This window comes from Doryrhamphus excisus, chromosome 21, assembly GCF_030265055.1.
Source record: "Doryrhamphus excisus isolate RoL2022-K1 chromosome 21, RoL_Dexc_1.0, whole genome shotgun sequence".
NCBI lineage: Eukaryota > Metazoa > Chordata > Actinopteri > Syngnathiformes > Syngnathidae > Doryrhamphus > Doryrhamphus excisus.
Genome location: NC_080486.1, coordinates 13,206,934 through 13,229,232, shown reverse-complemented (window position 1 = coordinate 13,229,232; position 22,299 = coordinate 13,206,934). Strand labels below are relative to the sequence as shown.

Genomic DNA, 22,299 nt, shown 5'->3' with positions numbered 1-22,299 from the left:
AAATAAATATAAATGTATTTATTAGTTTAGGTAGTTTAAGTTTAGATTTTGTTAAACTCTTCTCGTGCTGAAGGGTTCAAAGTGTATCCCCAAATTCAAATAAATACATGCGATATTTTGTTGTACTTTTGGACTTAACACAGATATTACTCTATAAATAAACACCGTGTTTTTATTTTTAGCGAGTATAAGATCTTCCACGTTCCACGCTTTCTCTGCGAGGCCTTTTACGACATTTTACGACAGTGCCGCGCTGGAATACGACGTCGTTCCAGAGTAAAGTGCGTCTCTTTGGAGCAGATACCGGCTGAGAGGAACGCAGCTACAAGAAAAAGCAATAATAAAACAACACGCTTATTTCTCGCCTGGTCCACCCGAGCACCGCATATCCTTCGCCGGCGACATAATTTTTCCCAGATAGCTCGATGTGGACTCTGGGCTGAAGAAAGAAAGAGCCACGCTGGGGGAAGGCAACTAGCTGAATTACCGAACCGAGCTCGTCGGAGTACTAGCCTAGTTGCCTTCCGAAGCGACGCTTTCAACGAGAAGAAAGGGGACGACACGTTTGGGGCCCAAACAGCGTTTGAAAAGATGGACTATGATTTCAAGGTGAAGCTGACCGGCGAACGAGAGCGTGTGGAGGACTTGTTTGAGTACGAAGGATGCAAAGTGGGCAGAGGCACCTACGGGCATGTTTACAAGGCGAAGAGAAAAGATGGGTGAGTGCAAAGACCAGCAAGGCCTCGCAGTCAAATACACGTTAAACATGCGCTCTTTTAACACTGACAGGTGCTTTGCTGGGTGCGTTTGCAGACACAGAAAAACACCACAATATTCATGAGATGTTTAGGTTTGTTTGTCCATCAGATGTTTAGGTTTGTGTGTGCTTCTGCAGCTCGTCACGTTTAAAGACACTGACGTGTGGCTGACAGCAGACAATAGAGATCAAAACTGAGCCTTACTATCTTTGGAAAAGGCATATTGAGCTGGTTTACCTAATGTTTTGCCCAGTCACTATGCACAGCCTTGTGAATGTTTTTTGGGGTTCTTGTTTAATCACCAAAGCCCCCTTTTTATGTTATACGGTATTGATTCAAATGTAGCTATGATGCATGTTTTTGTTCTCTTCCTAGTTCATTTCTAACCACACCTTGTTTCTCTGTTGTTTTAAGGCGGTATTTAAATATATCCAAGCTTGTGTTCCAAGCCACTTAGCTCATTGGTCTCCAGCTACATCCCATCAGTGTGATCTGTGTTCACACAAACATGCAATTGAATTTAATTGTTTACTTACTAAAGCAGCAGCATCGCTAACAAACGCTTCACTAAGTACCATGCATTAAGTACCATGTTTTTGACTAGATGGATTATCTTGTCTTATTCATTTCTATTAGAAAACTGTCAACTGTCCTTCCGGGACCTCCCGCTAGGAAAGTCACTGGAAGTTTCTTAAAGCAGAACTAGACAATAAGAGAGCACAGTAATAATGATAAACAATAGTTAAAACAATGAAAGAACAGTACGTGGCTGTGAATATGGTGCATGGGGGGGTCATTTTCACTTGAAAGCAAGAGAACCATGATTGACATTTTTGCAGAACGGTGCATCCTCAATGTGATGCGTGTAAGCAGTCCTAAAACGCCACAAACGAGCATTTAAAGCCGGTGTGTGTTCAGTTCTGAGGTCAGTTGCTGTGTATGCGACGGGCCGTCTCGTGGTTCCGCAGCAGTCGGAAGCGGCCCGAGGAGGAGGCACAAAGCCTGGGTTTATAAGGGGTGATTTAGGCAACGGAGAGGGGAGGGGTCGCGGCCAATTCATTCAAGTGAAGAGTGGTTCCCTTTCGCCAGCTGCCAGACAAGGGCCCGCTTCCTCCCCCGCTCTGTTGTAGCCAGCCTCAGAGGTGAGCTTGATTACACAAATCTGGAGGTAATGAAACTCTGCTTCCCATCAGAGTCCCGATGCCAGCTGCCGAGCGCCCTCCCGCCACCCCCTTTGCGCCCCTTTACGGTCCCATGCAGACCGTTCTCAGGGGGGGCTGCTCCGATGTTGATGTTGCTCAGCCTCTCCTGTGTGTTTGTAGGAAAGATGATAAGGACTACGCCCTCAAACAGATTGAAGGCACCGGCATCTCCATGTCAGCCTGCAGAGAGATTGCGGTAAGACGCTCCATCACTGCTAAGCTTTTAACCTTTGCACCATTCTCCACTTGTTGGGTCGTACCTGATTTCAGATTTGAAAACCATACAAAGTCATAAAATCAATTTTTAACTGTCTAGGCAGAGTTTTTATGGTTTCAATCTTAGTAATATAAGCTAACCACTCTAATGAAAAGATAAAACATTCTCTTCAATGTAAGCAATGATGTAATTACATTTGATAACAAGCGACGACGCGTATCAGCTTGCTGCAAGCGAACCATTCCGATGAACATTCTTGACTATCGAGTCAACACATTTGATAAAAAGTGAAGTCAGGAATGTTAATCATCACAAGCGTAAAAAGAGGTTAACTACTCCTGGAAATACACAAACTTTCTAGACAGCCAAGCGAGCGTAAGAAGAAGGTGACAGAACAATCGATAACAAGCGATACTACTTCCTGTGTCTATTCTAACTGCAGCTGCTGCGAGAGCTGAAGCACCCCAACGTCATCTCACTGCAGAAGGTTTTCCTGTCACACGCAGACCGAAAAGTGTGGCTGCTGTTTGACTACGCCGAGCACGACCTCTGGGTAGGCTACTTGTATACCGCACAGTGCACGCTAACTCGCCCGAGTGGTATCCAGTCAACAGTATGTTTCAGAAAGACCGAATGACTCGTCTCGTACGTAGCCTAAAGGGTTTTTATAATGGTTGAAAGGATCACCAAGATGCTTTTTCGTCGACTCGTTTGCCACCCTGACTCTTTTTGTTTCGTCTTTGCTCCAGCACATTATTAAGTTCCACAGAGCCTCCAAGGCCAACAAGAAGCCGCTGCAGCTTCCCAGAGGGATGGTCAAGTCTCTGCTCTACCAGATCCTGGATGGCATCCATTACCTCCACGCAAACTGGGTCCTCCACAGAGACCTCGTAAGCCGACTGGGGGAGTGGCGGGTGGAAGGGCATGAAGTGTTTTTGCTAGAAGAAAAGGGAAAAACAAGAGTGCATGGATGACTGTGTTTAGTCATGGTTCATAAATAACTTGTTGTTGTTGTTGTGGTGGTGGTGGTGGTGCGCAGATGCGGTATGAATGAGATTAGAATGCATCATCATCATCATGTAGAAAAAGATTCATAGTCTTATGAATGTTGTCATTTAAAATACCCCCAAACTACAGTAAATGAATCTTAATTTGCCAAAGGATGAGCTCAAGATGGCTGCTATGGAGAGATTTGTCCACTAGAGGCCAGCAATGTACGCCATACATGTTCTTGTTCTTGGACATTCTCTGATGCAATTCCTGTTTGTGTTTTTCTCCTCAGAAACCAGCCAACATTTTAGTGATGGGGGAGGGGCCAGAGAGGGGTAGAGTAAAGATAGGTGTGTACACTGGCCAATCACTGACAGCTGTTACCGATGTCTGCTGTTTCTTAACCCATCAGTACATCTGCTCCGCAGCCGACATGGGGTTTGCCCGTCTCTTCAATTCACCGCTGAAGCCTTTAGCCGACCTCGACCCGGTGGTCGTCACATTCTGGTACAGGGCGCCTGAACTGCTGCTGGGGGCCCGGCACTACACCAAAGCCATCGGTGAGTCACGGCGCCACGCTGCCCGTCCTCATGCTGCTGTTCTTCAGACATCATCAACTTGTTTCTGGCACGCTCTCGCAGACATCTGGGCGATAGGCTGCATCTTTGCGGAGCTGCTGACGTCTGAGCCCATATTCCACTGTCGCCAGGAGGACATCAAGACCAGTAACCCTTACCATCACGACCAGCTTGACCGCATCTTCAACGTCATGGGCTTCCCTGCTGGTGAGACACTGATGAACACATGTTCATGGGACTTTCTGTGGATGGAGCTTGTCCTGTCAACTCCGTACAGCGCATACAAACTTTGCTTCTTAACAACCAAAGGCGTGGTAAGGGGGAGCGGTGTTGCCAACTTGGTAACATTTAGTGAGTATTCAGACCCACTAGATCCTTAAAGATGGAAGAACAGCCATTTGTATTTCTAAATCTATTTGTTCTGATTATTTTTCCCCCCATTAGACCGCCCCCCCTGCAATCCACTGCCACACATGGATCGCGGTCCTGGGGGGAACCTTGGGCCATTGTCAGTAATGTGGTTTGAGAGCTGACACTTTGGGACAATGACACGGAAACGTCTACTTACGGGTGGGGCGGGGCGGGGAGTAACATTTCATTTCAGCCTATCTTTTCCAGTTCAGTGACGCTGCCTCAGTCATTTCGATCCTCCATCTTCTCTCGTTGCGTAATCCTCCAGTCAGCATGAAGGATTTTGTTTTCCCACTTTTTCTTGTGTTGGACGAGAGATCCGCGTGTATGCTGTGAATGTTCCTGCTGCCAGCAGGGTGCCCGGACAGCAAAGCATTAGAAAAAGATGCTAATCCACACACGACAAGATGCACAACAGGGGGAGGGGTGGGCGCAACACACTGTAATCTTGTCTTCCCTTCATTTGACAGATAAAGACTGGGAGGACATCAAAAAGATGCCTGAGCACTCCACGCTGATGAAAGACTTCAGAAGGAACACGTGAGTCTGGCCGAGTCCCACTTTCGCTCGACGTCTGAAGCAATTTCAACAGCCGGTACTACGCTCGTCCGCTTTCAGATACACAAACTGCAGCCTTATAAAGTACATGGAGAAACACAAAGTCAAGCCAGACAGCAAAGCATTCCATCTGGTGAGTGAAAATGCACACAGGGCTAAGCTCTGCTTCTTCCTGCTCCTTTTCGGACAAGTTGAGTTGGGTCATGGTGTCATATTCCATAGTCTCTTGATTTTGATTTCACGTGATGCATTGAACTACAGCTGCAGAAGCTACTGACCATGGACCCCATCCGTAGAATCACATCCGAGCAGGCAATGCAGGACCCCTACTTTTTGGAGGAGCCGCTGCCCACCTCAGAGTAAGCGTCGTTTGGAATCATCCTTTGCTGCTACTCGGACCAATGACAAGGGTGTCTTTTTTTCTCTCCAGTGTGTTTGCAGGTTGTCAGATTCCTTACCCCAAGCGGGAATTTCTGACAGAGGAGGAGCCAGACGACAAGGCAGACAAAGTAAGACAGGAATGTATTTCCTTTTTCTAAAAGACAGTAGCCCTCCAGAGAGTCTGTGTATTCACTGGTGTACCACCACGATTGGCCAATAATTGTGCTTGTTTGTGCCGACCTGCAGAAGAACCAGCAGCAGCAGCAGGGAAACAACCACACAAACGGGGCGGGGCACACCGGCAACCCCGACAACAGCCACGCCCAGGGCCCGCCTCTGAAGAAAGTGCGAGTTGTCCCGCCCACCACTACCTCAGGTGGCCTCATCATGACCTCAGACTACCAGGTAGCGTCTCTACATCTCACCTGGTTGCTGCTCTTGGATTTGACCAAATCTTCATGGGCCAAAATGTATTACGATGATGATGATGATGATGATGATGATGATGTAAATAATAATTCACATTGATCTCCGCAGCGCTCCAATCCACATGCTGCCTACCAGAACCCCGGACCAAGCACATCACTGCCCCAAAGCAGCATGGGATACTCCTCTACCTCCCAACAGCCGCCACAGTACTCCCACCAGACCCACCGCTACTGAAAATGGCCGCATGTCGGATCTCTGAACAAAAAACACACACATAACACACATGCTGCCCCCCCCCCCCCCCCCCCGCCCCTGTCGCCTCCCTCATAACACTTACCCTCACTACTCCCTTTTGAAAGAATGTACTGAGGGATGAGGGGGCGACAACGCTCCCCCGCCACCACAGCCCCACAGGGGCCACCCCTCTCTGCTGCTTCAAGATATAGAGTGCAGCAGAGCGCAAGTGTTAGCAGCACTGCTACATAGCACCAATCCAATGAGTGATAAGCGGGGACGGGGGAGGAGAAGAGTCCTCCGGCATACGCCCCCCCCCCCAGCCAGTAGCCCTCTCACTGTCAAAGCTTGGATGAGACTGAAAAAGCTGCTATTTGACTGCCAGCATTGACAGATTCCATGTCCGTCTGTCCTACTGTTTGTCTCTGTCTTTTTCTTCGTATGCCCCGCCCCCCAGCTGAGGACTGAACTGCAGTGGAAGCATGCTGGGACGCAACCCTGTTGTGAAAGGACAAAAGAAGAAAATTATTTTTAGTTGTTTTTAATTTAATCCGTTTTCATGGCAATTATGGCGAAGCAGCTTATGCTGTGGGCAAGCCTTACAAACATGAATGGCATGGAGGATGGCGGATGCAAATGCATTGTACTGTATTGTATGGAGATATTTTACATGACGCAAGTATCCTGACAATAAAAGTGGAAACAGTCAACAACAGTGGTGGAAACACTTGTATCATCCATTCTGTGCCAGGGTGTTGCTTTCAGTCCGACTCCGAAGAGGCCATTTTTAATGTTGCGTGTGCATCCGGCATGATAAATTTACTTTTAAAATACTGACTTTAAATGCCATGACTGTGCAGTATTATTGTGGTCACATGTATTCGGGGCAAAGATACATTTCTGCTTGATTTTTTTTCCCCACTTAGGTCCTCTGTGGCGAGCACCTCTGATGTTGCATCCTCCCACATCGCCAAAACAGGTATGTAGTCTAATTCAGTGCTTCCCTGGGAGCGGCTTTCATTTTAGTGCAGACCTGTCAACATGTACAAATTTATAGTACTCATGAATATGCTTGAATGCTCTCCCATTTTGTTGTATTTGCCTGGTTTCGGTTTCCAGTTCACTTTGAACAGTACAGATACCAGTCCAGGCGTCCAGGCTACACCCCACTAACATTCAAATGGGGTAGGCTCCAGCTCCTTGGTGACCTTTATGAGGACAAGCGTTAAAGAAAATGCATGGATGACAGCTGTTATTTTTAATTTAGTAAATAGATATCATTTCACTGACTTTCTAATGTAAACACACCTGATCTATTTAAGTAGCATAGTAATCCTCTGGGTGAATCTTTTTCTCCAGGATGCTGGCCCAGCTATTTCAGTATGTTACACAATCCACTAATAACGTCTCAGCTAAGCCTCTACTTCCTTTCACACAAACGTGTCATCTGCTTGGAAAATAGCTCCACAAGCAGACTAGATCAACAGTGGCTTTAAAACAATCATTTCTGACATCAATCAGAACTTAGTTTTTCTTTTTTTTTTTTTTAAAAAAAAAAAAAGCAAAATCATCTCCTATCAACGCCCAACCATAACACTCCGACCCCCCATTGTGCCACTCGGGTCAGCCTTCATTCACTATTCCAAGTACGATTGGCTCCTGTCAGTGGCCGTCATATAGTAAAGCCCTGTGATTGGCGCACATGGCAAGTAGGCGTGTCAGTGTGCTGAAAGGATTTTCCCCGGAGTGAGCAGACAGGCTGAGGGGGGATGTAGGATGTAGGATGGTGGAGCTAATAGGAGTATCTAACGGGACATGCCGACCGCCTGATTTCTTCTAATATCCCAACAGCTGGTGAGGGTCTAAACATACTTTATTTACAACCACTCTTTTTGAGCCATTCAAACGTGCGTAGATATTTAGATTGATTGCGCTAATATTGTATTTTAAGAAGTCGACCACCGGACTAAGCTACTGCAGCTAACCGAGTGGTCACTCGAAGAGGACCACCAGCGGAGGATAAAACATGCTAGCCGAAACCCGCCCTCAAATGTTCACACATTGTCACTCTGCTGCTTTCTGCTGCACCCATATTATTTCTATTTATATTTGGCGTGCACGTATTTCGTATACGCCCAGAAAGGAAGCGTCCGGGGTGATGCTCTTCAAGTGGCGACCCGCGGACCTAATCTGGACGGGAGTGACATTAGACCAGCCCACCAGTTCAGTTGCAAACTTGGCAGTGACAAATGTTGAAAGTAGATTCCTGAAAACATCAAAGTTCTGCCATAGGGAAGATCTTTGACCAGCATTTTTGCAGCGAGTCCTCCTATCTTGTGTAGGACCTTTGACTAGCATTTTTTCCAACAGGTCCTTCATCTTGTCCTATAGGGTTTTTTTTACTTGTGCGTTTACAGTCAGGTCTTAAAAACATCAGAACACTCCTGTCACACAGAGGATCTATCCCCTCTTAGTTTTTTGTAAGTGTGCCCCCCCCCCAGAAAACTCTAGTTGAATAGCCCTGGGGGTTTCAGGCTGTATGGATGAAGGGGAACCGATGGGGAGATGAACAGATGTGGGTCAGCCCATCAGATACGGGAAGCGGCGGTGCGGAACACTGATTGATCGCGGCTACCATTAGTGTGTGTGTGTGTGTGTGTGTGTGTGTGTGTGTGTGTGTGAGTAAGTGAAAGTAGTAAATGTCAATTTCAAGGCATGATGTTCATGTGACTACATTGTAAACAATAATACTTGTATACTTGGAGACCGGCTACACGCTGCATTACTTTTAATATCATTTGTCATCCCGTTCATAGCAACTGATTATTGCTCAAAATCAAATGTTGTAAAGCGGATAATGAAATACTACATAACTAGTATAGTTTTTTTTCTTCCGTTACAAACACCATACTATTTACTGTACTTACTTACTTTATTTACTGTGGCATTTGTATTGTTCATATTTGCTTGTACAATCTCTGGACACTATACTAGGTACACCTGCACAAGCCAACAACAGCCAGTATATAAAAAAATAGGGCTGTCAAATAATTCAAAATTTTAATCAGATTAATCACGGTTCTCAAATTAATTAATCCTGATTCATCACCATGTTTCACTATGTCTGAAATATGCCAATTTTTACCATATTTTTATTGAAGGAAAGACAAATTATAGGGCAGGATTAGTATGTATATTTGTATGGATGAACAGCACCAAAATTTAAATGCCACACACTTTATTTAATTCTCACCTGAAGTCAGCTGGTATAGGCTCCAGCATTCCCCAGCAACCCTAGTGAGGATACGGGGCACAGGAGATGATAGATGATCAGATTATTTGAATCAGATTATTTGCATTTCTGTTTTAGACCGGGGTCACCAACCTTTTTGAAACCAAGAGTTACTTCTTGGGTCCTACACACTTCTCGAATAGCCAATTTGTCTTTAACTAAATATTATTATGAATAATTAATGATATTCGTCTACCCTACTGCAATGTTTATCAAGCTAGCAGTTAGCAACATAACATCTTCGCTATAAGCAGTACACTAAACACGGTGATAGCATGCTAGCATGCTAACAATAGCGTGAATTAGTGGCAATGGCTAACTTAGCTCAGCAGTTAGCTACTAGCTCGAGGGTTCTGAATCACAACAGACTCCAATATGACGGTGTAAACAGCGTCTAGCATTGAAATAATGAGAAATAACCAAGTTACTCACGTTTAAAAGTTCGCACTTTAGTTGAACATCAAATGTTACGCCAACTCTTGAAACCCGCGCGGCTGTCATGATGCATTCAGGCGCCCATCTAGTGTCGTAAATAGGAGCTGCGTTTAATCATGTTCACTCAAAGCAGCAAAAGAGAATTCAAACTAGTAAATCAGTCTTTTGTACAAATGTTTAAAGTATTTAAGTGTTTTTGAAATATATTGTCCTTTCCAGTGTACATGTAATTGTGCTTTAAACAAGAATAACAACGCAGGTTGTTGTGAGTTCGGGGTGTCAGTGAAAGCTTCGATGACGAACGGACTAGAGACGTGTTTGTTTTAGAGATGAGATACATAAATGGTGTTTGAATTGCACTGCTGTTGATGCGTTCAGCTTAGAATAATATATAATATCATCTAATATATCATTATAAAGAGTACATGTGCCGCCGTCTGTCGTCACAACAGAGCTGTGGCTTGCCATGATGCGCATGCGTGAAATACGCAAAAAAAAAAATAATAACGTATTTAAAAAAAATAATTAGTTACCGCCTTAACGCGTTATTTTTGACAGCCCTAAAAAGATCCAAATGTGATGGGATGTTTATTTGTTTCACATATGCTTATTAACAAGTTACATTAAGAACATGATGTTCGTACAAAGAGATTTTATTCACTTACTGTGTGAACAGAAAAGCAAATAGGAATTCAAGTGTGAAGGAAATACCATAAATGAAATAAATAAAAAGTATTGTTAAATTATGAATAAGTTAGAATGAGTGGATGCATGAAATAAAACAAGTAAATAAGAAATATTGAAGATGTTGACTTCCAGCTGCATCAGTTCTTTGTCGTTTCTTCCATATTTGTTTAGACAGCAAGTACTTAAGTCGAGTCGCTGTTACTACTACAGCCATGGGGTAGCCCCTTTCAACTAGGAGCTTTTATCTCAGGTGCCTGGAGTCTGGTCCCGGCGGCAGAAGCGGTGACATCACTTCACAAGTAGGCCAGCGTGGCGTGACGTAATCCACGTTGCATTATTCACAACATCGGAGGCGAGGCAACCTGCAGAGCACGCAGCGGCTCATCAATTGCTAAGCACTCCCACCTCACGTCTAATGGACGCGTCACATCTGGCCTAGAGGCGTGTGTGTGAATAATTGAGGCATCGGAACCCAACTATGAGATGCAGAAAAGGGAGTTTTGGGTGAACAACTTGGGGAGGGGGCTTAAAGAACAAGGAGGTTGAAGGGGGGGGAGAGGATGCATGGGAAAGCTGGCGCTGTTGCCGTGTGAACGGAGCTCTATTGTCCCGGGAACCTTTCAGTGGCTTCCCCGAGGTCCCTGTTTTTTACCCCTCCCCCCAGCCGAAACACCCCTCCCCACTCAAAACACACACATATACTTGATGTCACATACCACTTTGCACCCACACACACACACACACACTCTTTCTTTCATTCATTCGTTCTCTCTTTGCTTCCTCTTTTTCTCTCAAGCCCCCCCACCACGACACCCTCCTCCCCTTCCTCCTGCCCCCCCCCACCTCCCACCCACCTCGCTGCTCATTATCTCGCCTCATTGATGTGATTGTCATGCCTAAAGCCAACACATGCACTCCTGTCAATGGCCGCCTTTGCCCACGCTGCCCCATGCAGGCTGCGGGTGCGACACACCATCGTCTCTTTGCATCAGCCTTTGTCCCTTTTGGTCCTGATGCTGTTGGAGGGAACATTTAGCACCTTTTGCGGGAACACAACTTGTCCGTGGCAGGGTCAAACTGCGGCCATCATAACACTTGAATAACTCTTCAATGGCGACGACTTTGACACGTTTTGTACAAGTTTGAAGATGCTAAAAATCGACTTGGAGCGGTCCACTGTTAAGTTGAGGGAACGTGTTCCGGAGTGTGTTTGTTTTCCTGATTGCTTCTTGAATCAAGGCCGCATTGTTCTGACCGAATGTTTGGACAGGAAGGAAAGAGGTGACATGGGTGGGACCAGGAAACTGGAATAGGCTGCAAAAATAGGATGCAGGACGCTGATAAGATGGCCGCTCTTGTGTACCACAGAGTCCGTTTATTTGAAGTAGCCTCGTCCATATGTTGCTTTCATGTGTGTGGAAATGACAAATTGGAGTTTTACTGCGTCGGTCTGACGATGTACACGCCAATCTGTGTTTGTGTCACAATTCCAGCTGGGCCACCGACAAGCCGGCCTGGGATTAGCTGGCACACTGCATCTTGCTAGCGCTAATACCTTAATCTCGCCGCTGGTCGTCCTCAAGCTGATGGTCAGCAATTGTCGCTGCATTGACTCTCTTTTTAATATACCGTATATAATATAAATTATATATATATATTTTTAATATAATAATATACAAAGATGGATGCTGAAGTGTAAATTTATATTTTTCATCCTATTTTTTGTGGAATATGTAGTAAATGATGTATTTTCCGGCAGTTGCGTGCGGGTGTGAGGCGTCACCATGCCGCTGGTCAAGAGGAACATCGATCCCCGCCACCTCTGCCGAGGGGAGCTTCCTGAGGGCATCGGCAGCGAGCTGGAGTGTGTGATGAACAACACGCTGTCCGCCATCATTCGCCAACTCAGCAGCCTGAGTAAGACACACAAACATGTTACCAACATGCCATGGCGGCCCCCACCCCCGCCGGGGTCAAATTACTCACTGGGAATTTCAGCAGAATTCCTACGCCAACAAAATTCCTCCAAGGTTTTTTGATTTGTTTTGGAGAAAAGATCTGTTCCAGAGTCAAACTGGCCCCGTGTCATCCCATTTCTAAACAATCCAGGCAATTTTAGGTCAAATTTGAACAACCTTTGAGGTCAGACGGGTTATTTTTTATGGGAATGCTGGTCAGACTTCGGAGCTTCACCAGCGACAGTGAAAGAGCAGCCAAGGTGATAAAGCACGACAATGTTGATCATCTGGCATCTATTTCACTTCTGCATGTCGGCTGCACTATTGTCACGTGATCACATGATCTCCGAGGCGGCGATTGATGTGGCCCGTTGTTATGGTTACACAGCCCAGGGTCATTAGGCTGCAAAGCTCAGACAGCTCTGTGTGTGTGTGTGTCTGTGTGTGTGTCTGTGTGTGTGTGTAAATGTTTTGTATTGACCCAGATTACTCTATATAACCGGCCTCCATCTTTCATCCCAATTTCCTTGATATTTATTGTATATATATTTCATATTTGAGTGCTTCCAGGCGTGGAGGTCCAACAATGCAGCCTCCATGACCGCACGCACATACAAGCCGACAAGAATCCTCAGGAGGGGTCAGAGTTGACGGGGCTCAGCATGCCGCATCCGGGATTCTTCCTTCCACTAACTATTTGTCCCGCAGCCCATCCTGTCCGCGGGAGGGCCATAAATAGCCCCCCCTCGACATGTGTTTATGTTGGCGTGCCAAGCCACATTGCTACTCGACATGCTTAGAATACGGGAGCTTCATTTGTAGGTCTGGATTTTGGATTTTATGTTTTGTTTATTCACATCATTTATGGAAGCCCAGGAAGATATTTAATGCACTACTCCCTCCTTTCAATTTTCCCATGAAACATTTGAAAGGAAGCGCTAATGAAGTGTTTTATTGACACCATCTGCGGTCCCGTCACATGATGCCACGTTAGTATCGATTGAAGCGCTCGGTCTCCATCGAGATTGATTGGCTCCAGATATTTCCAAGATCCAGTTTCTTCTCTCACACGTCCGCTTTCCCGCAGGCAAACACGCGGAGGACATATTTGGCGAGCTGTTCAACGAGGCCAACACCTTCTACCTGCGTGCCAACTCTCTCCAGGACCGCATTGACCGGCTGGCCGTCAAGGTCACGCAGCTGGACTCCACCGTGGAGGAAGGTTGGTACGCTCCATCATCTCCTTTCAAGCTCTGCAACCTTTAACCGCTTTTAAAATCCGTGTACTCAGTTTCCCTGCAGGATATCAACATGCGGAAAGCCTTCAAGAGCTCTACCACTCAGGACCAGCAGGTGGTGTCCAAGAGCAGCGTGCCCAATCCCGTCAAGGAGATGTATAACTTGAGTGACAAGCCTCCGCCGCTCAGCATCCTCTCATCTTATAGGTTGGTCCATCAATGGGTGACATTTACTAGCATATCATACAACCCAGCGTTAAACCGTCGCCATCTTTAAGCCTTTCTTCAATAATTCAACTTTCATGGCTGCATGTCCTCAATGTCGGCAGGGATGACCACAAGGAAGCACTCAAGTTCTACACCGACCCCTCTTACTTCTTTGACCTGTGGAAGGAGAAGATGCTGCAGGACACGGAGGACAAGAGGAAGGAGAAGAGGAAGCAGAAGGTACAAATCAAACGACAGAACATCAGAGAAGGTCAGAAGGAGTTGAGTAAATAATAAATAATTCTGTCTCTGTCCCACAGGAGCAGAAGCGCTGTGTGGATGGAACCTTGCAGAGGGAGGTGAAGAAGGTCAGGAAGGCCCGGAACCGCAGACAGGAGTGGAACATGATGGCTCTAGATAAGGAGCTGAGGCCGGACCACCGTCACACCATACACAGAGACCGAGGGGCCTCCTCCGAGGGCTCCATGTCTCCAGAAAACAGGTAGGTGAACACTCTTGGACCAGGACTGTACAGCTGGGGGTCATCATGTTTGGTCCCTCAGGGGACACGGAGGAGACCTGCACCACTATCCCAACGCCATGAACCACGCTGGCCACGCTCACACCTACTCGGGCCCACCGCCCAGCGCTCTGGCTGCACAGATGGCCGCCGGACACGCCGCTCGCGGGGGAAGCGAGCACGATAACAGGAGCAGGTCCATGGCTTATCAGGGGGGCACGCTGGGCCGCGCTCACCACCACCAAGTCCCGCTGCCTCCTCCACCTGCCGAAGCGATGAACGGGGGCTCGGTGTCCCTCCCACCGATGGACTATAGGTAAAGATGAAGATAAAACAAGGACTGTTAAACTAACAGAAATGTCAACATGGGCTGTAATGCTGCCATCTAGTGGCTCCCTCTAGGAACGTCAAGCCTCTATCTATATCTATATCTATCTATAATAAGACCATTTGTCTTTCTTTCAGCATGGATGGTTATGCCAACACAGGACCGCCGCCCCCACCCCCGGCCCCTCTCATCCCCTCCGCCCAAACGGCCTTTGCCTCGCCACCTGGAGGACCCATGTCACCCGGGCCAGTGATTGGCGGCGGGGTCTACTCTCCGCCTCTACCACCTGTATCCGGCGGTCAGGCTGCCCCACCGCCTCCAGGGCCCCCGCCGCCTCTTCTCCCAGCCGGTGCCTCCCACTCCCACAAGATGTCCTCGGCCGTGCCCGTGGAGAGCAGCGTGGTTAATGATGCTCGCAGTGATCTGCTGGCGGCCATTCGTATGGGTGAGCGCTGTGGTGTCTTTCATACGATGACTGGATCATGGATCATCAGGCTTTGTTAACATGATTTGTTTTTTCACTTCATTATTGGCTAGATTATTTGACATTTTGATGAATTGATTCATATTTCTATTTATACGTCGAATTTTGACACAAAAAAACCTCAGTTTAAAACATCATTAGTGATGCACAATCACACTTGTCGACGATTTGTCGCCCTCTGTGGCACAAAGTGATATTACAAGCTAGCTCACAATGTTTTAACCCCCAAAAAAACAATAATCATATTTTTATCAAATTAAATAGGGCTAAACGTATGATGTCTTTATCACTTCTTATGACAGGGTCAGACCACCTGTATTATATTTGATTCCATTCCATATTGTACTCATAATAGACATAATCCCAGATGAAATACTGCCAGAGAATATGACAATAATTGATGTAAAAATATGATATCCAGTAATCCCTGGTCAATGGCGGTTCCGTAGGCATTCAACTGAAGAAGGTGCAGGAGCAGCAGGAGCAGCAGGCCAAGAGGGAGCCGGTGGGGAACGACGTGGCCACCATCCTGTCGCGCCGCATCGCCGTGGAATACTCCGATTCCGAGGATGACTCGGAGCTGGAGGACAACGACTGGTCCGACTGAAGAGGGCGGGGCCACGTCTGAAAGAATGCTTCCTGTAAACAAACACACACACACACACATGAGATGCGTAAAAAGCTAGAGGACGTGTGGGCGTGTCTTCAAGCCGCAAGCATCACTGTAAAGAATAGCTGTAACCGTAACCACTTCCTGCGAGCTTCACTGTGAGTGCCCCCACTTATTTTCCCGCTCTAATCCACACCGTTCATGTCAAGTGTCATTAGTGATCAACGTCCCTTTTTTTTTTTTTTTTTTACTGATGACGAGGCTCCTTTTTAACCGTGTATTAGCTCAAAGTGAAGAACGTGATGAAATTGAGGGGGCGTGTCTATGCTAGTATGCTAGTGTGAGCCATGTATCCTTTCACGCAGAGACTAATAAAAAGATGAATGGAGGACGATGGCGGTCGTCACGTACCTGGCACCCTGCATGTTGTGTTGCCATGGCAACAGGCCGCTCAGGCAGGAGGGAGTTGCCTGGGCGACGGGGGGGAGAAGCAAGAAAACAGGCCAGGCGGGCGTCGTATGCACAGCACATCTTTAGTTTTTTGGGGGGGAGTTTCATAGAAAAATGATCAGGAAGTGAACTACCCAAACAATAAAAAGTACAACTAGAACACCTTGGAAAAATAGACACCACGTTGACACCATGTTTTTATCCTTCCATTCACGTTAGTGCAGGTTGATTATCCTCCTTTTGTGCCATCATCATCATCATCATCACTGCCGCACCCCCAAAAAATAAAGTGCATTTCACATTGAAAACTACGTTGACACAAGATGCTGTTACAGTGGCACCACCCCTGACCGCCCCCCTCCCTCCCTCCCTCCCCCATAACCCATACAGACATTCACAGGCCCTTGAGTGATATTTAGCTCTAACATTGGCAAACATCTTCATCATCCAGGCCGTCCTTGGCGACACCTTCACTTGCACACAGTACATTTACAACTCTGTGTGTGTGTGTGTGTGTGTGTGTGTGTGTGTGTGGAAGTGTGACACCCAACATGACAACCTTTTGCTATTCTTGGATAGAAAAGCCCTTGTTTGCACGTCTTTACATCCACCATGCAATTTGGACAGACTCGACCTCCATCAGGGTTTCCCAAACGTTTGGAAGATGTTCCATGCTGATCGTACGTGAACACACCCTACATGTCAATACGTCACATGACTGCCATGTACAGGATCTGGGAGGGGCTAAATGACATTTTATCATTTGCATAATTGGTTGATTTTTGGTTTGTGTTAAGAAATGTGCGACACTAGCTGGGTGTTTTTACGCCGCCTGACGTTATCGATTGCCAGGCGTTTCGTTTACATGCAAGCGTGCGCATTACGTAACATCCAGTGGCGACTAAACAACAACAACACGTGAGGTGTGAAAGATAATGTACCACGTCGTATCTCGATGAACAGATTACACGTCAGCTAAAGAAGCAGCGTTACAGCGAGCTACACAGACAGCCCCAACGTACGTAACGTCGCGCCCCAAAGGAGCGCCAAAACCTTCTGTGGTGCTAAAAATGGCCGCCACAAACACGTTTCAGCAGGTTTGAGCCGATGGCGTTTGGGAAACCCTGCACTGGCTGGAGGAAATGGAGAACGGGTGACTGGCTTTGGTAGCACCATGCACGGTGTTTGTCATTGCCCCCCCCCCATTGTCAAGCATGCCGTACTGTTATTATTTACACTTCAACTCAAAAAGGAGAATTTGGGAGTACATTCAGAAAAAGGGCTTTTACAGCGCCGTGATATCATACATGTCACATGACTTCAGGCCAGACCAAAGTGGAAAAAAATAGAACTTTTCAATGAATATAACAAAATAGACTTTTTTTTTTTTTTTTTGAAGTGATGTTTGTCAGTCTGACACAGACGGGCCACGTTCCAATACTGGGAAGTGCTCTTCTTCCGCTTCCCTCGCTTCATTCTGAGGAAGAGAGGGAAAAGAGAGAAAGGGGCATCATCTTGGTGTTTGGACGTGGTCCTGTTTAGCTCATAGATCATCCAGAGGTCACTTGAAGGACACCTGTCTTCATTGACTTAGTGTAGCCGCAGCAGCAGGACTACAGCGGTCCACCCGCTCCCTTTGGCTTTGGCTTCGAGTCTCGTCCGGTTGGTCCTGACTTTGCATGCGCTGTGTGGATTCTCTCCCAGTGGACAGGAAGACTGGCAGCAGCATCGCCCCCGCGAATCAAGGAGGCCGACACTGGCGTTATAGTATGTGGCGACGCCTCCCTCCCTCGTTATGTGGTCTGCTGGGGTCGCACATGCACCCGCCCGGAGGCCATGCAACTCACGACAAAGACGAAGACACTTGAGGTTACGACACCCAGGACGGCGGAAGGCGCCCACGAACACAAGGAGAAGCGAAGGAAGAAATCCCAGCACGGCGTGCGGCTGTTATTGCTGTCTGAGTATTGCTTCACCTCCAAAAGAAGGACCGTTTGAGAGGCTCGTTATTGCTGACAAACACGGCCTCCGTGAACCGGAAAATGAGCTCCGGCGTCGGCTCCGAGATTGGCTACGGTCCACGTACACATGATGGCATCTCGTGATGGGCGCATCGGGGGAAGAAACGAAACACCACATTGAGGTCAGGATAACAGCTGGCGCTCAACTCGGGACCAGAGTGGATTTGGTGCTTGTTGCATGCAAATGGCAGCCAAGTCCACATGCAACACACAGCCATGTATGCCGCTAAAATGACTCCTTTATTTGGGAATGGGGGCAGTTGGGGGGGGCACTCGCTGGAATACTGTTAGGCTCTACTACGGTATTATTATTATACTTGTAAAATAGTCAATAATAATAATGTTTCAAGTTAGTTAAACAATGTCAGTGTAATACTCCATGTTGCTTTTAAACTTCCGTTTTTGTCTTTTTCCTTATTACGGAGTCGCCACAGCGGATCATTTGACATTATGAAGTAATCCAATGAGTGCCCCATCCCTTCATGAATTGTTTAGGCCCAAAGGAGCCCAAAACACGACTATTCACTGATTTGAGGAGTGAGGAGTCACATGGTTAAAAAGAAAGATGGTAAGCTTCCATCACAGGTAAGCTTCAGCAGGGAGGCAAATGGAGTGACACGGCCAGTGTGCCTCCAGTGATGATGAAAGTGGAAAGAGGGGCGGGGGTTAATGGCAGGGGGTCTCCCGTGAGGGTGATGTGTGTGTGTGTCCAACACATTCACACACAATAATCCATTGAAAGACAAGTCCTCATTTTTTCTCCTCGCCGTCTGTGGAGGACGCGCGGCCCGGGCGTCTATTTTTAGCTGACCGCGCCTCTTTAGCTTGCCACGCACGTTCGGGGTGTGCAGGAGCGGAGCGGCGGGATGCTGCTCCAGACTGTGATGTTGGGAGAGAAAAAAAAAAAAGGCGTGCGTGCTCGTCGTCTGCCTCGTTAATCTGCCGCTCCAGCAAAAGGCCGCACGATAATCCCTCGGTGCATGAAGAAGGACGAGCACGTGTCGGCCAAAGCTGCGTGGAACATGTGATGCACCCTCTGCAGAGCACCGGAAGGGCGTGGCACCAAAACGGTGGGGGGCGGGTGGGGCCGCATGCACGGTGGCCGCCTCTGGTGAGGAAGACAGAAAGGAAAAACCTTCGCGATGACGAAAAAGGCGGTCATCCGTGCGGTGGACCGGCAAAGCCCCGCCCCCCCTGTTGCAACATCCACAATGTCCGCCGGGTCAGACGTCGCTGGGAGTCCGGGCCCGCTGGGCCACACTGGCGGGCACGCAACCGCAGCACACCAGCCACAGCGCCTTCTGGATCTCCTGGTTCCGGAAGGCGTAGATGACGGGGTTGATGACCGAGTTGTAGGTGGCGGGCACCAGCGTGGCGTAGGTGTACAGCGGCGGGTACGTGTAGTCGGCGATGAGGGAGTACACGGTGAAGGGCATCCAGCAGGCGGCGAAGGTCCCCAGGATGATGGCCAGCGTGGACACGCCCTTCCGCGTGGTGACGTAGTGCGGCGTGGCGGCCAGGAAGTGGTGCTGCAGGGCGATCTGGTGGGCGTGGCGCATCACGATCTTGCAGATCTGCACGTAGAGCTGCAGCATGAGGCCGAAGAGCAGCAGGAAGGAGACGGACAGCACGGCGATGTTGTTCTTGGTCAGCGGGCGCACCACGCTGCACGTGGCCTCCTCCGCCAGGCAGTTGACGCCAGTGACGGGCAGCAGGCCCAGGCACAGCGACAGACCCCACAGCAGCACCAGCATGGTGTAGGTGAACGCCGCCGTGCGCTCAGAGTTGTACGTCAGGGCGTAGTAGAGCGACAGGTAGCGGTCGATGGTGATGGCCAGCAGGCTGAAGACGGAGGCCGAGAAGGACGCCACCACCAGGCCCACCGTCAGCAGCTGCGCCGAGTCGGACTGCAGCAGGTAGGCGCAGGTGAAGTGCAGCACCAGGCCCAGTCCGGCCAGCAGGTCGGCCAGAGCCAGGCTGCCGATCAGCAGGAACATGGGGGCCCGCAGCGCCGGGTTCTGCCAGATCACCAGGACCACCAGAGCGTTCTCGCAGGCGATCAGGGTCCCCGACGTGCACAGGACCACGTCCCACGGGTTGACCAGCAGGGGCAGCTGGCGAGGCGACAGGGACTCCTCCAGGGGGAACGTCCCCGGGGTGCTGGCGTTATCCGTGGGGCCCCCTCCTCCGCTGGCCCAGGCTGTGGGGTCAGGGGTGAGCCAGCCGGGGGTGGCCGGTGGATCTTGGCTCATTGTGCCCCCCGTCTGCGTGCAGAAAGACACCGTTAGGACTTGACGAAAGCCACGCTGCGTTGGAAAAAAAAAAAGTGCTTCTTGTTCGATTTTTTTTTTTTCAACTATTATTTTTAGCCGCATGCTTTCAGGCTGACCCACTTTGACAACAGACAACCGTTTCTTTCTCCTTTTTAGTGTCGGCGTTAGCTAAAACAATTCCTGCCAAAACCTTCGAAATTCAAAATCTCATGACATGAAAAATAGTCCAAACGGGAATCGAACTACCCCAGATTTAAGTATGAGCTGCACTTCGGATGGCCCTGATCGACATGGAGTATGCAGTATGCATATTGATATGAATCCAGATTGGTAAGTAGGAGGTGTCTATTCATAACGACAATAAAATACTTCAAATGTACTATGCTGCTACTTTAGCATACACTGTATTTCCTACTATTGCAGTAGTCCTTAAACAGATCAGGGCCATTCCACCTTGGGCAGGAAGTGTACAACTGTACAATAAACGTGCCCTGCACATTGATCTGGGTGCATATTTAATACATTTGAATACTTTTGCATATATTAGATATTTCAAGTATACAACAGGGGTGTTCCAATCACAGTACAGTCCTGTTACTAAATTATTTGTTTTTCTTGAAGGACTGCAATGTACTTAGTCTCAACACGGTCTTTGCATGAATGACCCGTGGATGTATTTTATATATTGTATTCATATATTCATAAATATGCTAATTCTATATGCTAAAAACACTCCTGTTGCTGAAAGGAGCCATCTTGGCGTAATAAACTTCTCCTTGGCTGAGACGTTGATGAGTTAAATGTACATATTATCAGAGTTAGACTTGAAAAAAAGATGTTTACAAGCAACAGTGGAATGGCCTGCCGAGTTAAACAATTAAAATTTGATATTTCATGATGAGGCAAAAGTTTGGACACCCCTAAGGCATGCAGAAGTGAAGACGCGCGCGGTACAGTCGTGGGCCCTTCCAGGCTAAAACAGGCCACATTCTTCTCCCACTGTATACAACACCTCCGAGGGTGCCGATGATAATTCAGTGATGCTCCGGATGCTCTGGAGGCCCCCCACCCTAAGACGGCACCAGAAGCAGCCCCCCCACCCCAAGAAGCAGCAGCATCAAGGCACCAAGCGGCCATATGCTCCTGCTGCTGCAGCATGCATGCATGGCCGGCGGTGCACCTCCGAGCACACAAACAGCGGCTGCTCCACGTCAGCAAAAAGGATGCTGGGGAGGGAGGAGAGGCCGGTGGGATGGCAAGGAGGGGATGTGCCCCCACCACCCCCTCCCCAAGCCAGAGACGCCAGATATCTCTAAAGCTTACCTTGACTCTGTGAGCGGAGACTTGAGCCGTTCAGATGCAACCTGCGTCCATGGCGGCTCGGAGGGAGGGATGGAGGAGGTGGAGGGGGGAGATGCGGCGGCTGCTCTCTCGGCTTGGACACGATGGTGGTGGTGGTGATGATGATGATGATGATGCAAGGATGGAGAAAAAAGGAGACGGTGCAGACTGCGGCTGTGCGAAGAAGCAGAGGGGTGGGGTTCAGTCATGGAAGAGGGAGGGAGGGGGTTGCTCAGTCTGGATGTAGGTACATACCCCCCCCTCCCCATAGGACGTATTGGACTTCCGCTCATGTTAACATTGCCGATGGTGAGTTAGTGATCGGATTTAGACGACAAACTAATTCAGAGTTCTATGCATTGAAAAGAGGATTTGTGGACGGGGGGCAAATGAAAAACCAAGTCAAATCCGGTGCGGATGGTGCATTTTTTGTGAATATGAATACAGTAATAACCATCCAGAAATCATGAACACACCGATTCCGGTCCTGTCTGTTCTAATAAAAGTCAACCTAAGGAACAATCCCCCCCTTCTAAGTGAGGCACTGATAGCAAATATCAGTATTTTGTTTCCTGCCCGGGGGGGGGGGCTACAATGAATGAAAAGTCTCTTGTTGCAGGGGTAAACAACGGCGAACGTCATACCTGTCAGCGCCACAGGGGGCGCCGTAGAGCAGCGATGAGTCATGAGTGCGCAC

At 48.2% G+C, this 22,299-nt stretch overlaps 3 protein-coding genes and 1 long non-coding RNA gene across 5 annotated transcripts; 2 read left to right on the top strand and 2 right to left on the bottom strand.

Annotated features, from left to right (window-relative positions):
- Nucleotides 1–182: 182 nt before the first annotated feature.
- Nucleotides 183–6,267, top strand: cdk8 (cyclin dependent kinase 8). 2 transcript variants are annotated; one of them, XM_058060706.1, is made up of 13 exons: nucleotides 183–719; nucleotides 2,081–2,156; nucleotides 2,620–2,730; nucleotides 2,927–3,067; nucleotides 3,460–3,517; nucleotides 3,596–3,727; nucleotides 3,809–3,952; nucleotides 4,627–4,696; nucleotides 4,775–4,847; nucleotides 4,976–5,073; nucleotides 5,145–5,232; nucleotides 5,342–5,500; nucleotides 5,633–6,267. In XM_058060706.1, the coding sequence occupies exons 1-13, from the start codon at nucleotides 592–594 to the stop codon at nucleotides 5,756–5,758; spliced, it is 1,404 nt and encodes a 467-aa protein (XP_057916689.1). In that variant the 5' UTR covers nucleotides 183–591; the 3' UTR covers nucleotides 5,759–6,267. The 2 variants fall into 2 exon arrangements, with proteins under 2 accessions (XP_057916689.1, XP_057916691.1); XM_058060708.1 differs by having other exon boundaries at nucleotides 188–719; nucleotides 5,145–5,223.
- On the bottom strand, nucleotides 5,853–9,597 carry LOC131109103 (uncharacterized). The gene is made up of 3 exons (XR_009120656.1): nucleotides 9,483–9,597; nucleotides 9,012–9,052; nucleotides 5,853–6,256 (listed from the first exon to the last, which is right to left on the bottom strand). It is a non-coding gene; the product is annotated as an uncharacterized LOC131109103 (long non-coding RNA).
- On the top strand, nucleotides 7,491–18,226 carry wasf3b (WASP family member 3b). The gene is made up of 9 exons (XM_058060705.1): nucleotides 7,491–7,612; nucleotides 11,932–12,089; nucleotides 13,218–13,352; nucleotides 13,422–13,575; nucleotides 13,698–13,815; nucleotides 13,896–14,077; nucleotides 14,139–14,411; nucleotides 14,561–14,868; nucleotides 15,357–18,226. Exons 2-9 carry the CDS (start codon nucleotides 11,957–11,959, stop codon nucleotides 15,512–15,514), a joined length of 1,461 nt encoding a protein of 486 aa, XP_057916688.1. The 5' UTR covers nucleotides 7,491–7,612; nucleotides 11,932–11,956; the 3' UTR covers nucleotides 15,515–18,226.
- gpr12 (G protein-coupled receptor 12) lies at nucleotides 16,032–21,734 on the bottom strand. Its single transcript, XM_058060710.1, has 2 exons — nucleotides 21,585–21,734; nucleotides 16,032–20,252 (listed from the first exon to the last, which is right to left on the bottom strand). The coding sequence occupies exon 2, from the start codon at nucleotides 20,238–20,240 to the stop codon at nucleotides 19,212–19,214; it is 1,029 nt and encodes a 342-aa protein (XP_057916693.1). The 5' UTR covers nucleotides 20,241–20,252; nucleotides 21,585–21,734; the 3' UTR covers nucleotides 16,032–19,211.
- Between the last annotated feature and the right edge of the window lie 565 nt (nucleotides 21,735–22,299).